Source organism: Octopus bimaculoides, chromosome 4 (genome assembly GCF_001194135.2).
Source record: "Octopus bimaculoides isolate UCB-OBI-ISO-001 chromosome 4, ASM119413v2, whole genome shotgun sequence".
Classification (NCBI taxonomy): Eukaryota; Metazoa; Mollusca; class Cephalopoda; order Octopoda; family Octopodidae; genus Octopus; species Octopus bimaculoides.
The window spans coordinates 54,399,991-54,416,766 of NC_068984.1; the positions used below are offsets into that span (position 1 = coordinate 54,399,991).

Sequence of the window (16,776 nt, forward strand, 5' to 3'; positions counted from 1 at the left end):
AACAATGAAGTAAAATTGTAATGGAAATGATCATTGGTATCATATTATGTTTGAAGTCTTTCAAGATTTTGTTTCCAATTCTCATTGTAATTTCCATATCAAGGGAACCAACACTCAAAATATTACGTTCTGGAATCCAAGTTTTACTAATATTCTACATACAGTTTGAAGATATTTGAAAGAAACAGGCTTCTGTAATACTCAAATTAATTCATCAACGAAAGGGCTTAGAGCATCAGTAAATCTTTAAATTTTTTTCTGAGTCATCTGCTGATAATAAAAGCTTCAACTTTAAGACATGCAAGCAATGTATTTTTTTCTTTGACTATGAATAATTTTGGGTTATATTTTCATGTGCAATGGAAGCAAAATAGCATAACAGATGTTTACATCTGTTACTGGAAAGAATATATTGAAAATATGTCAAAATTTGATCATTACAAAACAGTATCCAGCATGGGATCCAATGTTAACTTTATGTTTGCATTATTTCCATTATGTATTTCATGTGAAAGGGAAGTTCTTAATTTGGACAAGAAACAACAAATGTTCATGCATGGGTTCCAGCCAAACATAAAAGCAATTAAACACAACAAATGTTTCAGTAATAAATACAAGAAGTATTGAGTTTATTGTCATATCAACAATTACATAGCATCTTTTGTTGTAATATTTTTTGCTGCCAAAACACCCAAGTTACTCCTAATGTGGTAGTTAAAATGACTTGCTTCCAATATAACAGAAATATTCCTTTTATTGATTCAATCGGTATTTGACATTAGAAGCATGTATTACCAAACTTGATATAACAAAGCATCTAAATTATTGTTTTACTGTCCAAAAAAACAACAACCACAGCTGACTAGATCAAGAGACTATCTACCAGCAATGCAGTAAACTGATTGGTTCAATGGTTTGCATCCTGCCACATGTACTGGTGTACTCAAAGAGAAGACCCTTAACAGCTGCTGGCTTAGACAACCTGATTTGTATAAGAACAAATGTTGAAGCACAGTACTGCAAGAAAATGAAGTGAATACTTCATCTATCATTAACCAGCAGCGTTTCATTCAAGTTCTAATCTAGTCTAAATTAAAATGGAAGCACCATACACATACAGAGAATTAATTAAACCAATTCTAATAACACAACCTAGTTTTGATAATACAAATTTCAGAAACAAAATATCAGAACAATACTGGAACAAAGAAAAGAAATCTTATAATTCTAATAGCTTAATATTGAACTGCACATGGCTTACCATTGAACCAACTTTAATTTCAAATAATGATTCAGATTATCTGAATTCCAAACTACCATTTAATAGAAATATTTGGCAACAATCATCAAGTCACAACAAGTAATATTCGATTTAAAAGCTACAATAACTGGAACTAAAATATATCCTGTCTACATCCAGTTCAAAAGATTTTATAAAGATCTTCACATTTATGATCACAGTTATTCACTTTTATAAGATTCTAAGTTTATAAGTTTAAATTTACCAAGATCTAAGTTTGCAAAAAGATACTGCAGGAAAGGATGCATTAATGCTGTATGCTGCATGATCATTGTATTATTAATTGGCAGTATCAGATAACACTCAACTAATTAATACGATGAACAATTGACATTTGATTTAAGTTTCATCACTGACCAACAATGTCAAGGAAATGACAAAAAATGAAATAATTTTAAATAAAAAAAAAGGGAGTATAAAAGTTCTTAAATATCAAGCTACTGTCCATAGTAGTGTGCCAGAGTTCCATAGCTTAATGGTTTAGAGGGAAAGTCTATAAGTTTCATCCTTAAGTAGTGCAGTATTTTTTTCAACTATGATATACAACCCGGTACTGGTACTAAGAAAATATTAGAATGATTGTTCCATCAAACATACGAATATCAAAAGCTTTATTTAGCTTCAGTGTAGAGAGCATTGTGGATTTATTTCATCTATTAAGTTGATCAATGCATTGTAGTTGGGGCACGACAATGACCATATGCTTAAACCCTTGTTTTGGGATCTAATTCTAGGTAAAAGAGAGGACTGAAAATTTGACCAGATATTTCCTTTTTGCAAGTACACATGTAGTACTCAATGCACTTTTAATTCACCTATCTAAATCAATACTGTTACTCATATTTGCAAGCATTAATATTTCTTATTATCATTACTGAATTGAAATTTGTTCCATTGTTTTTGTTTGTATGCAGTATTCACTTGTGTATAAATGCACAGAACCAATTATGGACAATGAAATCCTCAGGAAAAAAAAAAGCATTCTTGTTTATAATAATACTATGGCAGTTTATTCAGATTTATTATAATTGTTGTATGAAAGAGGGGGTCTCCAACCACCAGGCCATAGATTAGCACCAGACCACAAAGAATAAATAAATTTTTAGATTTTATTTCTATTTTTTGACTGTCACAGTCTGCAGGGAATTTTTGCATTATGCATATAATATGTAATAATTGAATTATATATTATGCACTTTATTGTATTTTGTTATGTGCGTGATCGACCAGTCTGTGAAAAATTGTTTTGCATGAACCCAGTCTGTGGTGCAAAAAACGTTGAGGATCGCTGGTATAAAATGCATGGTAAAAGTTCATGCTTCCTCAACAAAACAAGAAAAAAATTCAAAGGTGACCATAGAATTTTACTCATGAATGATTTTATCAATAAATAAAATATTGACTCAGAAAATAAGTTTAGGACTAAATAGCAATGGAGTATGGGCAATGTTGGGTTGCTACTAAAGATTGTTCCAGAAAATCAATAAGTTGCACCAAACTTTGTATAGGTGTACATTTACTCACAGACAAGCTTAAATGGTGAGATGTAAGTCCTCAAGTGTTCAAAGTGTGTGTGAACTTATTAAATTATACAAACTTTCATCTATTGAATAGCAGGATTTTTACTGTATGAGGTGAATATGTATTTCTCTTTTGATATTGTTAATTTTGATGATTATCAAAAAAGAAATGTTTTGGAATGTGATTTTTTTTTAATGAAAAAATAAATTTTTGTTGTTTTAGATCAACACCCTCCATTGATAATAGATGTTATATTTAATTTGAAGATAGATTTTTATGAATTTGATCGATCAGAACAGTTGGCCAGCTTATGCAGCATATTTTATGTTTTAAATGGATTAAATTTGAATTTGAAAGGCACAAAAATAAATATTCTTAAAGTTAATGAGAAAATGGATTACACAACCATTCAGTATTTAATGAACTAGTAGTAGATTCCATTACTTAAACTTTCATGCAAACTGCACTGGAACAAAAATTTCGGAATGTTTCCCTAAGTAACTTTGGTCATCAAGAAAATTATCCAAATTTTTCTAAGAAAACAGTTCGATTTTTTATGTCTTTTCTTACAACACTGCTGAAAAATTACAAATTCTTTACTGTTATTAAAGTGTTGGAGTAACAGAAATAACAGACGAAAAACACTAATTAATTAAGTAATTATGTCAATTATGTTCTGAGTTAAAATCCAACTGGGATAAAATTTGCTCTCCAACCATTTTGATTCAATAAAATAAGCACCAATAATATACCAGAATCAATTCAATAAACTATACCTCTCTCTTATGATTTTGTGATGTTATGCCTAAATATAAATCTTTGCTTTAGTTTTCTTAAAAATATAGGTACAAGAATAAGTTGAGCAAGGTTTGAGGTTAGAAATCAACTTCTTACAAGTGTTATGTAATAGCAATTTAATTTTTCATGTTAGTATACCAAAATAATTCTCTTTTAAATTTTTTTTTGTCTTTTGTTAATTTTCATTCATTAGTGAATATATGCTTAATTTTTGTATTATATTTTCAACTTAGTTTAATAAACAATAAAATTTAATTATGTTCATTCATTATTATCTAACACCTAATCTAAGAAGTCCATGGACATCAAAAAAAAATAAAATAAATAAAAAAGATATAAGCATTAAAAGCAACTATAATAGTTTTGTAATTTTAAAATATTTTTTCTTAATTTTTTCATGAATGTTTCGATTAGATGATGGTTATTATTTGTAAACTATACCTATTTTGTTACATATATTAATATGGAGCACAAATTTCATTAAAAACATTAGTCCAAGGTCTGAAATTGTAGGGAAGAAGAAGTAGAGTATCTAGAGCAAATCACTTGGCAGAACACATCTCACTTCAAAGTACACCAAAAGAAGGAGTGGAACTCAACATCTGCAGCTAGCATAGAGTACTAATACTTCAAGCAATGACAGAATCAATGCATTATACCCTTTTTTTACCTTGGACACAACCCATTATCTGCACTGAGCTACCTAAGATTAGTAGTCATTTAATTGCAGTTTTCTACATACACATAATACATTTATACAGTTATTTCTAAACAATGAAAATATAAAATAATCTGACATGATATCAAAGCTAAATGATAGAATTCTAATCACACTATTTCTAAAACTAGTTACAATTTTGCTAAAAATAGTTCTACTGAATTTAAGAACATTTTCTAAACTTAAAAGAAAATGTCCAATAACCCTAAGACAGATAGGGTGAGAGAAACATTTTCAAGTAATGTGATATCTCCATGCCGCTTCAGGCTCAGAAATCACAAGAGACGTAAGTAATGAAATGGCTCAATAAACATTGGCTTACAGATTATTACAGCACTCATACATTTTCCAGCAATAGACTAATGAAGATTTGCTATAGATATCATCCACGCCACAAAACAAAACAGCTTAGTTTAAATGATTATATATTCCTGCCTCTCCAAGCTAACATGATTTGAGCAGGACTTTTTGCAGTGTTTTACGGCCAGAATCCCTTCCAACCCTTTTGGTCATCTCTAAATGACAAGCAGGGACATATGGTATCTATTCTAAATACCAGGATACACATAGTTAAAACTGAAAGGTGCTTACAGCACCTAGGTTCCCCAAATGGTCACCCATCTAAGTACTAACTAGGCTCAATGTTGATTAAATTTGGTTATCAGATGAAAACTAGTGCCTTCAACATGACATTTAAAACAAACATTTATTTATTTATTTAACAACTTCCTTCATTGTTATCTCTGTCATTGATCCTGTATCTTTTTAAGTGATTAGTTTCCATCCCACACTCAGATGTCTGTTGTATATCGTCATCTATCTCAATCTCATTCTCATCAGCTGTTTGGTTTTGCTTTTTCTTCTTTTTCTTCTTCTTTTTCTTGCCTCTATTGCGTGCACCTTTATTAGCAAGTTCCGGAGAATCACGAGGTTTCTGAGTGTTAACTATTTTCTGTTGTGATGCTCTTTCTTTTTCTTTCTTAACATTTAATAAATGCTGAGAATAATTTGAATATGAGGGTGGCATGTTAGCCAACATCTTTTCGGGAACTGAAATGTTCAAAATTTCAGGAAGCATGTACGGTTTCAACCATACAACCAATGGAGTAGATCCAAAGGTGTAATGAGTCCTTTTGTGGTAAAATAAAACTCCGTCCACCTGAAAATATTAAGTAGGAAAAATAAATCGATGATTGAATAGTGATATAGACAAAAATTCAGAGGAAACCAGTTCATTCATTAAATTAGCTTTGATGATAAATTTGAAAAAGGGCTGCAGAGTGAGAACATGACGGTTCATAACAACACAAAGGTTTCAACTGATCAATGCAACTAATTATTTTTAATTAATCTTCCCACAACATTTAGCAGTGAATGTTACCTACTCACAGTATTCATTTACCGTACCACCAGAAAGCTTTGTCTTCATTTAGAAATTCAAAAGAGGTCTCAATGGAATAGTTTTGTGTCTATTTGTGACAGCTGATATTTGAATACTCTCATGCATGATGTAGCTGTGTGGTAAGTAGCTTGCTTACCAACCACATGGTTTCGGGTTCAGTCCCACTGCGTGGCACCTTGGGCAAGTGTCTTCTGTTATAGCCTCGGGCCGATCAAAGCCTTGTGAGTGGATTTGGTAGACAGAAACTGAAAGAAGCCTGTCGTATATATATATATATATATATATATATATATATATATATATGTGTGTGTGTGTGTGTGTGTGTGTCCCCAACATTGCTTGACAACCGATGCTGGTGTGTTTACGTCCCCGTAACTTAGCGGTTCACCAAATCAGACCGATAAAATAAGTACTAGGCTTACAAAGAATAAGTCCTGGGGTCGATTTGCTCGACTAAAGGTGGTGCTCCAGCATGACCACAGTCAAATGACTGAAACAAGTAAAAGAGTATGACCATTAATCAAAATCATTTAGCAAGAAGTATCATTCATATCTAAAGGTTAAAAATTGGCTCCAGTAAGAAATATTCTTCAGTTTAAAGAGAATAGCTGGAACTAAAATATACCAGGCCTACACAAAATTCAAAGGATTTTAGAAAGCCCTTTTTCACAATTATGAATACAGCAATTCAGTTGTATAGTTAGATTTTGAAATCTATATTCAGTACTGGATGGCAAGAAAACCTATTATGGAATGATAGAATGTCTCTGTGAGATACAGTAATAAATTAACCTTTTTTTGAAACTGAAATACTGAAAGATAAATGCATCTCCTAAGAACAAAGTATAGACTTTTTAGCTTGTGGACTACAATACAAAAGTTAGGACCACAGTAATTTCAGTAAATCAGATGATGGATTTAAGAATGGGAAAACTGAAATGAAAGTTCAAATCAACTTGCAATGAGTTAGTTTATATTTCTGAAAGACAGTTTTTGAAGAATCTTGCTTCCCAACCACATAGTTCTGGGTTCAGTCCCACTGTATGGTACTATTGGCAAGTGTCTTCTACTATAGCCTGGTAGACGGAAACTGAAAGAAACCGGTCATGTGTGTGTGTGTGTGTGTATATATATATATATATATATACACATCTTGAATCTCTATTTTTGTGTGTCACTGTTTACCCACCACTACCGCTTGATAACTGGTACTAGTGTGTTTACATTCCCATAACTTTGTGGTTCAACAAAAGAGACCGATATATAAGTAATAGGCTTAAAAAAAAATAAGTACTGGCATCAATTCATTCAATTGAAAAATTCTCCTTGGTAGAGCCCCAACATGGCCACAGTCTAATGAATGAAACAAAGACAGAAGATAAAAAAACAAAAGTAAATCAAACTAGTTAACATTTTTCTTTCTACAATCTGAATATTTTGGCTTTATTTCATATTGAAGCAGTTAAATATTGCAAAACATTTACAGCCATTAAATCAATTTTTATTTACTTTCTTTTCAATGCAAATTTTTTTCTCAACTGATACAAATTAGAAGGGGCATAAATTTCATAATATTTACATGGTCTTTTGAAAATAACATTGTTAAAGCTAAATACACTTGAGAATTTCAACCTTCAATAATGTTAGCAAAATCAGAACCACTTAAAATTTTGTAAAATAACAAATTATAAAGGGTAAGAACAAACTTACTGTGAAATTTGCTGAATGAAGTGAATTTGAAATATCATCTTTGTTACAGGGAAAATTTGGTAATGGCACAAAGGAATACTGTAAAATATAGACATGATAAATTAAGTAAATTGACATATCTCAAAACTTACAATCAATAAAAACACCAAAAGTCAACATTAACTATACACTAAAGTAAGGGTGGAACTTGAACTGCCAGTGAAGCAATATTATATACCTAGACCGTCAACAGCCAGTCATTAAAAAAAATTTATAGTAATCTAGAAACTTTATTGTAATTAAACTATTAGCTAATTGAGAAACCAATATGCAGACATTCCCTTAAAGTTTCTCAATTCTTATTGTGATGTTATAATTAATAATACTAGATCCACTGTTGTCCATATTGGGTGTAATTCAATAATCTACATGCCTGCATCAGTGAAAATGTTTTGGGAATAAAACAAATAAGAGGACAAAGAGAATAGTCTTCAGTTTTGCAATGTACAGAAGAAATTAGAGTGTGGTGCTTAAAGTACTGAACATTAGTTATGGAAAGAGAAAAATACAAAGAGAAAAGTTCAAGCCTTTCCACCATGAAACATTATTCAAAGCATACACATTTGTTTTAAATTTCCTTTCAAAAAATTATTTCCAAAGAACCACTATCTACAAAGTCAAACACACTCTCTAGTCTTTTACCTTATCAGGTAGAACTTAAATCCTAAGGTTAGTGCAAAGAACAGTGCTGAGAACAGTCTCCTGTCAAGGCCGTCCTTGTCCTCAACAATGTTCCTGCTCACCCTCTTGTCCTCAAAGATGATATCCTTGATGAATTTAAATTCATATAAGTTCTGTCCCTTTCACCCAACACCACCCCTATCTTGCAACCCATAGACCAACAGGTGATTTCTAATTTTAAGAAATTGTACACCAAACACCTGTTTCGTCAGTGCTTCTCAAACTATCTGATGTGGTGTACTGGCAGTTTTTTTTCAATGTGCCACGGACCAGTAATATTTCTTAGTAATATTAATTTATACCGGAAACAACATATATAATAAATATAATAAAAGTTGACAATTTTCTTTATCTTGTATTTATTTGGTAAACAAATAATACAATATTACATAAGCATTTTATGTTTCGTTCTTTTCTGGAAACTTGCTGTGTACCGGCAGCTGATGGTTCGCGGACCACCACTTTGAGTAGCACCGACGTATGTGGTCATGTCACAGTTATAAACTGATAAGGGAGACAATTTACTGGGAACGGGGGGGGGGGCAACGTGGAGACTCTACATTAACCATGGGCAAACTGTGACTTGTGAGACTAAATATTACTTTGAATTTTTTTACAATTTGGACCCACCTGATGATGAGCCATGCCCCATGTAGCCTGTTTCTCGAGAAAGTCCATGCCTGCTCTAAATAGTCATTCAATCTACTAGAAATAACAGCCAAATTTCCCAGAAAATTACATCAAATCTTAGAAAAAATTGGAAGGAGGTACTAAATGGCATAGTGCTGGATACACTAATCTTGAAAGAAAAAAATAAAATGGTCACAACCAGAATGTCTGATCATAGGTCTGTTCCAGTAGGATTGACCTAGGGTTAAAAACCCACATTTACTGTTCTGTTATTTTGTGGAATGAATCAACAAAAATATAAAAGTATGGAGAAGTTCCAAATTGAAGTAAAAAATTAGTTCCAAATTGTTGTTGGCACTCCATCGCTTACGTCGTCGAGGGTTCCAGTTGATCCGATCAATGGAACAGCCTACTCGTGAAATTAACGTACAAGTGGCTGAGCACTCCACAGACACATGTACCCTTAACATAGTCCTCGGGGATATTCAGCGTGACACAGTGTGACAAGGCTGGCCCTTTGAATTACAGGCACAACAGAAACAGGAAGTAAGAGTGAGAGAAAGTTGTGGTGAAAGAGTACAGCAGGGTTCACCACCATCCCCTGCCGGAGCCTCATGGAGCTTTAGGTGTTTTCGCTCAATAAACACTCACAATGCCCGGTCTGGGAATCGAAACTGCGATCCTATGACCGCGAGACTGCTGCCCCAACCACTGGGCCATTGCGCCTCCACACTAGTTCCAAATAGAAGTGAAGAAAAACAAAAAACTTTAGTTGCAGCAAAGTTACCTTTGATTTATCATGTTTAGCAAAATGCTCTGGACTTTCATTATACTTCATATGCAACCAATAAAATCGAAATTCTGTCTGAAGAACAAAATGAAGTGATAAAAATAATGAAAAACTATATATACACATGAGTAAACAATTAGCAAAAGTAATACTGTAATCAATTTATGTAATAAATCTAATTAACGAAGATACTTTTAACAGCAACTACTAATATATTTTTCAAGAGGGACTTCAATAATTTCAGATACAAAATAGACCATGTTCAAAAGTTTTATTTAACTGAACTGTACTATGTGGTTAATGTTAAATTATGTGTTACAATGTTTCAATCATTACTGTGGAAGAAGACATATCAAGGAAACTACAATAGCAGCTTAGTGTTGCTGAATAATCCTGCTCATAAAACACTGAGAAGAATTGGCACCATAGATATAAGATATTCAGAATGCTAGGTTAAATTTAATCAGGGATCAGAATTTGGCATGGTTGTGGTTGTGTGCTTAAGAAATTTGCTTCTTAACCACAATGTTCTGTGTTCAGTCCCATTGTGTAACAACGTGGGTCAATGTCTTTGACTATAGCCCTGGGCTGACCAAAGCCTTGTAAGTGGATCTGGGGTGTGTGTGTAGATAGATATATATATATATATATATATATATATATATATACACACACACAAACACACATATATAGACACACACATGTATATTCATACACATACACACACATATGTATATACACAAACACACACATATATATATAGTTAAGCAATGCTGGCATATGTGTGTGTGTGTGAGCATGTGTATGTTCATCTCATTGTCTTGACATTGTGTAACTATTGTAAGGGAGTGTCATTCTTCTCCAACATTCTGCAAAAACAAATCTGGCCATGGGGAAATGTTACTATACTTCGTAAGTGTTGATGACAGGAAGGACATCCAGCTGTAGAAAGTCTGCTACAATATACTTTGTCCATCCCATAAAAGCATGAAAAAGTGAACATGAAAATGATGATGATGATGATGATGTATATATGCTGTCTTAAATTTAGAATGTGTCCCCTCTTTTCATTTGAAAATCAGTTGAGTGCTTATATATTGCAGAAGTAAACAAGTTTTGTTGGTTACATGTTCACTACATTTCTGATAGTAACTGGTTCACTACATTTCTGATAGTAAGTGTATTAAATGAATGCTTGGAGCAGAAAAAAAACATTGTGTCTGAAGAGTAGTAGTTTTTTTAGTTTACTTGTTAATGTTTATATCCTTTGCCAATAAATATTAGCAAAAGATATTCACATAAATGCATATGTATATGTCAGGCTCTTGCATAATTTATAACTGATTTCCACAGAAAAGGTTAGCTTGAAACTATGATAAAACACTCAATGTGCCATGCTATGGAATCAAACCTAGATCTCACAGAGTTCTAATAATAGCCATTCTAGCACCTTGTATGACAAATTTGGTTCCTAGATAGAAGCTCTATTATTGGATTGTTGGTAAAATATTATTCAATTGTGGCCAAAACAGCAGCTAGTCATCATCATTTAGTGTCTGTTTCCTATGCTGGTATGGGTTGGGCGGTCTGACAGGAGCTGACCAGGCTCCAATTGTCTGTTTTGGCAAAGTTTCTACAGCTGGATGCCCTTTCTAATACCAACTTTACAGAATGTACTGGGTGCTTTTTATGTGCCACCCAGCATGGGTGTTTTTACATGACACTGGCACAATCTCACAGAAGAGTTAAAATAATTATTATTTTCTGCATAATTGTCTAGAAATCATGTAGACTAGAGATAAACTTTGAAATTCAGGCCAGTGAGATAATTTTAATTCCTAGTTAGATCTTCACATACCTTTTGGAATGATACCAGCATCACTAACAATCTCATGTTTCATATCCAAATTTGTAATAAAATTTCAATCATTAGTTATCAAGCAAATTTTTTGTCCTCAACTTGAGGTTTAACTCTAAAATTACTCTATTTCAAAACTAAGTATTACTTCACCACATGATTTATTTGCTGTGTAGTATATTTACTACACAGCAAAGGCACATGGCTGTGGTTAGAGCATTGGGCTTACACTCATGAGGTAGTGAGTTCGATTTCCAGACCAGGCTGTGTGTTGTGTTCTTGAGCAAGACACTTTATTTCATGTTACTCCAGCTCACTCAGCTATAGAGATGAGTTGCGACATCACTGGTATCAAACTGTATTAGCTTTTGTCTTCCTCTGGATAACATAAGTGGCATGGAGAGGGGAGACTGGTATGCATTGACAACTACAGGTCTTTCATAAACAATCTTGCACAGACTTGTGCCTTGAAGGGTAACTTTCTAGGTGCAACCCCACGATCATTCATGACAAAAGAGGAGTCTTTACCCTTTAGTATATTTACATAGTTAAATTCAAGATGCACTGAAAAGACATTATAAAACAGTAAACTCTGCTGCAAAACAAATTTTTACTATTTTTCCTTTATTCCTGTGGAGAAATTTTCAGTGTATGAGAGTAGAGCAAAGAGTATCATCTTACCTCTGTGTCATACATTGGGTGACCATTCCAGCACATAACATCAAGGATATAATAAACATTTTCTGCTTCATTACATATACAGTCAAGTATAGTACCAGCTGAAATACAGATGAAATAGTATAAAATAATTCTTAAGAGTACAAAACAACTAGAATGAGATAAAAAGCAATAAAAGTGAAATGTGTAGTTTTATGCTGCTTGGAAGATTAATTTAACCAACAAAGTAAAATAAAAGTTTCATTTATGGTATGTATTAAACCCATTTGTTACTACATTCCTATTGAAAAACACCACCATTGTCTCGAGAATTATGAAAAATTTAGTAAAATAATTTTGTCATTATTAAGTTCGTGTTTGGAATATAAATTAACATTAGACTTTGAGAGAAGATTTTAATTTAAACCATATTAAAACAAAAGATTGTATCATACAATGAAGGACAGTCTCAGGCAGAGATACATATCAAAAGTATTAAAGACAGCATTATCTCATGGTTGTGGAGGCGCAATGGCCCAGTGGTTAGGGCAGCGGTCTCGCGGTTTCGATTTCCAGACCGGGCGTTGTGAGTCTTTATTGAGCGAAATCATCTAAAGCTCCACGAGGCTCTGGCAAGGGATGGTGGCGAACCCTGCTGTACTCTTTCACCACAACTTTCTCTCACTCTTACTTCCTGTTTCTGTTGTGCCTGTAATTCAAAGGGTCAGCCTTGTCACACTGTCACGCTGAATATCCCCGAGAACTACGTTAAGGATACACATGTCTGTGGAGTGCTCAGCCACTTGCACGTTAATTTCACGAGCAGGCTGTTCCGTTGATCGGATCAACTGGAACCCTCGACGTCGTAAGTGATGGAGTGCCAACAACAACATATCTCATGGTACCAAAGAGAATTACAGAAACACAAATTCATCATCACAATGTCAGTACAAAAACTGATGTTAGCATGAAACTTTTATAAACGTATTAGTAGGGTCACAATTTTAACAGTAATGAACTATAGGATGGTATTAAACAGAACTTGTTGCAATTTTTTAAACTCAAGTTGATACATACACTTAATATCATTTGTATCCAGTTATTAACAGATAATTCATATCTTTGGAATGGATATTAAAGAAAAAAAAAAAGAGACAGAAATAGTTACATCTTTCACTTGTTTCAGTTATTAGACTGTGGCCAAGCTGGGGCACCACCTTGAATAATTTTAGTTGAATGAATTGACCCCTGTATTTATTTACTTTTTTAAGACTGGAACTTATTGTATTGGTCTCTTTTGCCAGACTGCTAAATTATGGGTATGTAATCATACCAACACTGGTTATCAAGAGCAGTGGTGAGGGACAGACAATGACACAAAGACACACACACACACATATATATATATATATATATATACACACACACATTATATACAATGGGCTTCTTTCAGTTTCCATCTACCATATCCACTCACAAGGTTTCGGTCAGCCCAAGGCTATAGTAAAAGACACTTGCCCAAGGTGTCATGCAATAGGACTGAACCCAGAACCATATACAAAAAAATCTATTTTATTATTTCATAGAATTTATACACCCAATCTAGATTATATCCAATCATTTAATGTTTCACTCACCAACACTCTTTTACCCACTTTTAAGAGCAAAAGGGGAAGCCAAGCCTCTACAAGAGTTGTTGAACATGCCAGAAATAACAAGCAAATTCTCCTAAAACTACACTTTACCATCTTCAAAGGACATTAGATAACATAGTCTTAGGTACATTACAGCTGAAAATTAAATGAAAGAGTCATGGCTGGAATGTTTTGATCACATGTCTGCTTGATTAGAGATGACCAGGACATAAGCAACAACAACAACTCATTGTTGTGTTCGGTCTTCTACCATAAATGAAAAAGCATTTTCCCTCTTCAACATGTTAACTATATATTAACCTCCAGGCTAAACATAATCCATCTTCTATATCTCACTCCTACAGTGTTCTGCACACCAAGTAGTATAATGTTCTGGGTTAAGTATTAACAGGAAGATAATCATACTGCAAGGAAAAAAACAAAAAAAAACAAAGACTTGTTCCAGCAATTACTAAATATATTTACACATCAACACATGCTGAAAGGAAATGTTTACCTTCATGATAAGATCCATGATCTCTGTTACCACCAGGAAACATTGAAGGAAATCTATTCACTAAATAACCATTTTTAGTATAAACTGATGTGGATCCCTGAAGTGAAAATAATAGAGTAATCCTCATTGAATATAAATTATACCAAATGATTTTTCTACATAACACCTTTAATCCTGTTGTTATCATATTTCTACTGGAATACACTGATTTCAGTTAATTTTGAAAATAATGAGTAAAATAACTTTGTCATTAGTAATTTGGTGTTTGGAATATGAATTAAGATGAAATTTTTATGGAAGGTTTTAACTTAGTTCACATTAAAATAGGAAGTTTGTATCACAGAATCAGAGGCAGTCTCAGCTGATTGGTATGAAAAGGGTTAAGATATCAGTAGTGGACATCAGACCTTCAGTGGTGCAATAAACACACTTTTTAAAGTGGACAATGAAGAAAGAAAGATCTTGTCCTAAAATTTGCCGGTTGTAAAAGTTGATAAAGAGTTATGTTTAGGTGTAATTTCCAGTTAAAATAACTCTTAACAGATTTAAGCTTGATTCGTATAAGATAATTTAGCCCTTAAGTATTTAGATTACTCTTTCAAATATAATGCTAATTTATTCACATTGTTTTGAATTAATCATGGCTTATCTTGTAGCTTCAAGATTTCAGTGATGTGATTATTTATTTTTAGAATGATATTGTATGGTAAATAAAAGAGGCTGAATCTGGCTAGTTTGAACACAAAACAGGCAGAATATTTGAGCCAGATATGGCTAGTTTAAATGCTAAGGGGTTAATTTGTACGGAATGGAATTATCTAAGTTAATGTTTTAAAGGAATCATTGTGAATAAGTTTTCCTTATTTGGTAACTGAAAGTAATGTACTTTCTCACTGATTTTAGTAATGACAAGCGGAAACAAAAATGAACTTTTAAAGCAAGAATTAATCCCAATTTTTAAGAGTAATGGAGTTAAGAGATGCCTTTTCTTCTGGGCAAGATAGCAGTTTTATTCCTGAGAGATGAAGTTTTGTAATGTAACAAACTACTCTTTATTTTCACAATTTCCCTACTGACTACTGCTTTAAAATAAATGGACTGCTTCATCAAGAATTACAAGTCTATATCAAGTTATTCAATTCTAAAATGTACAACACATGCACTTTTCAATATTATGAAAGGAATTGAGAAAGAGAAACTTTACTTACTTTAGAAGCAACTACCAAACACCGTTTCCCCACAGGACATACCACAAGTAACCATTCTTGTTCAAAGTCACTCGGTACTTCTACCAACCATTCAGATAGCATAAGCTAGAAGACAAAACAAAATAAACTTTGTTTGTCTAATTTTATGTATGTACATATGTATACTGAACATCATTTCTTATTAGGTTTCAGTTAAAAATGGAGTTTAATTTGTTCACCAATATATTCTCAAAGAAGACAACAGCTTAAAGGTCATAATTTTATTGCTATAAGAAAAACCTGTTGCTAATATGTAACCATATAGTGAATAAAATATTTAAAGTGGTGTATAAGGTTATCAGGGAAACATTCTAACAACAAAATTTCAACAGATTAAAAAGCTAAAAGAATGTAGTTTAATAAAAGTTCTAATATACTTTTCTTTTTTATCTTAAATCAGTCAAACTTGAGCAAAGAGGTAGTCTGGTATTGGATAATACAGTCTCTACTTCCAAATCACACTAATAATTTTAATAGAGGAATAAGTCTAAAATCTAAGCAAGCCAGCATTGTTTTTAATTTTAAAAAAAATATATTTTTTTAGCTGTTCTACATAATTATAAATCATCTTTGAGAGAGGCCAATAAAATTAAAGGTATCTATTGTTTTACAAAATACATGAATCTATAGGACTGATAATATACTTCAACTTCCAATAGTTTTAAGCAAACGAGTGGTGTGTCTAACATAATCTATTGCCAAGATGGCATTCAGTGTAATTATCTGGGATCAACTTCATGGGAAGATAAACCATAGGTGTACTTTCAAGATGCTAAAATAGAACAGCAGAGGATTGATGTCCACAACTGCGGAAATTGAAGCAATGACGATGGACTGGGATATGCGCAACTCCAGTGCAAGTTGTAGTTGATAGATGATGATGATAAATTGTATAACACACACACACATATGTGTATCATCATCATCATCATCATCGTTTAACGTCCGCTTTCCATGCTAGCATGGGTTGGACGATTTGACTGAGGACTGATGAAACCGGATGGCAACACCAGGCTCCAATCTAATTTGGCAGAGTTTCTACAGCTGGATGCCCTTCCTAACGCCAACCACTCAGAGAGTGTAGTGGGTGCTTTTACGTGTCACCCGCACGAAAACGGCCACGCTTGAAATGGTGTCTTTTATGTGCCACCCGCACAAGAACCAGTCCAGGGGCACTGGCAACGATCTTACTTGGCTTGCCGGGTCTTCTCATGCACAGCACATTTCCAAAGGTCTCGGTCAGTAGTCATCGCCTCGGTGAGGCCCAATGTACG

At 33.2% G+C, this 16,776-nt stretch overlaps 1 protein-coding gene across 4 annotated transcripts in view; it reads right to left on the reverse strand.

Moving 5' to 3' along the window:
- Nucleotides 1-599: 599 nt before the first annotated feature.
- Nucleotides 600-16,776, reverse strand: part of LOC106879541 (snurportin-1) — a 33,629-nt gene continuing 17,452 nt past the window's right edge. For all 4 annotated transcript variants that reach the window (XM_014929170.2, XM_014929174.2, XM_052967074.1 and 1 more), the window contains 6 exons: nucleotides 15,464-15,568; nucleotides 14,256-14,352; nucleotides 12,129-12,226; nucleotides 9,587-9,664; nucleotides 7,450-7,527; nucleotides 600-5,496 (listed from right to left, as the gene is read on the reverse strand). In XM_014929170.2, the coding sequence (XP_014784656.1) occupies nucleotides 5,056-5,496; nucleotides 7,450-7,527; nucleotides 9,587-9,664; nucleotides 12,129-12,226; nucleotides 14,256-14,352; nucleotides 15,464-15,568 (897 nt within the window). In that variant the 3' untranslated portion in view covers nucleotides 600-5,055. The remainder of the gene's footprint in view (nucleotides 5,497-7,449; nucleotides 7,528-9,586; nucleotides 9,665-12,128; nucleotides 12,227-14,255; nucleotides 14,353-15,463; nucleotides 15,569-16,776) is intronic.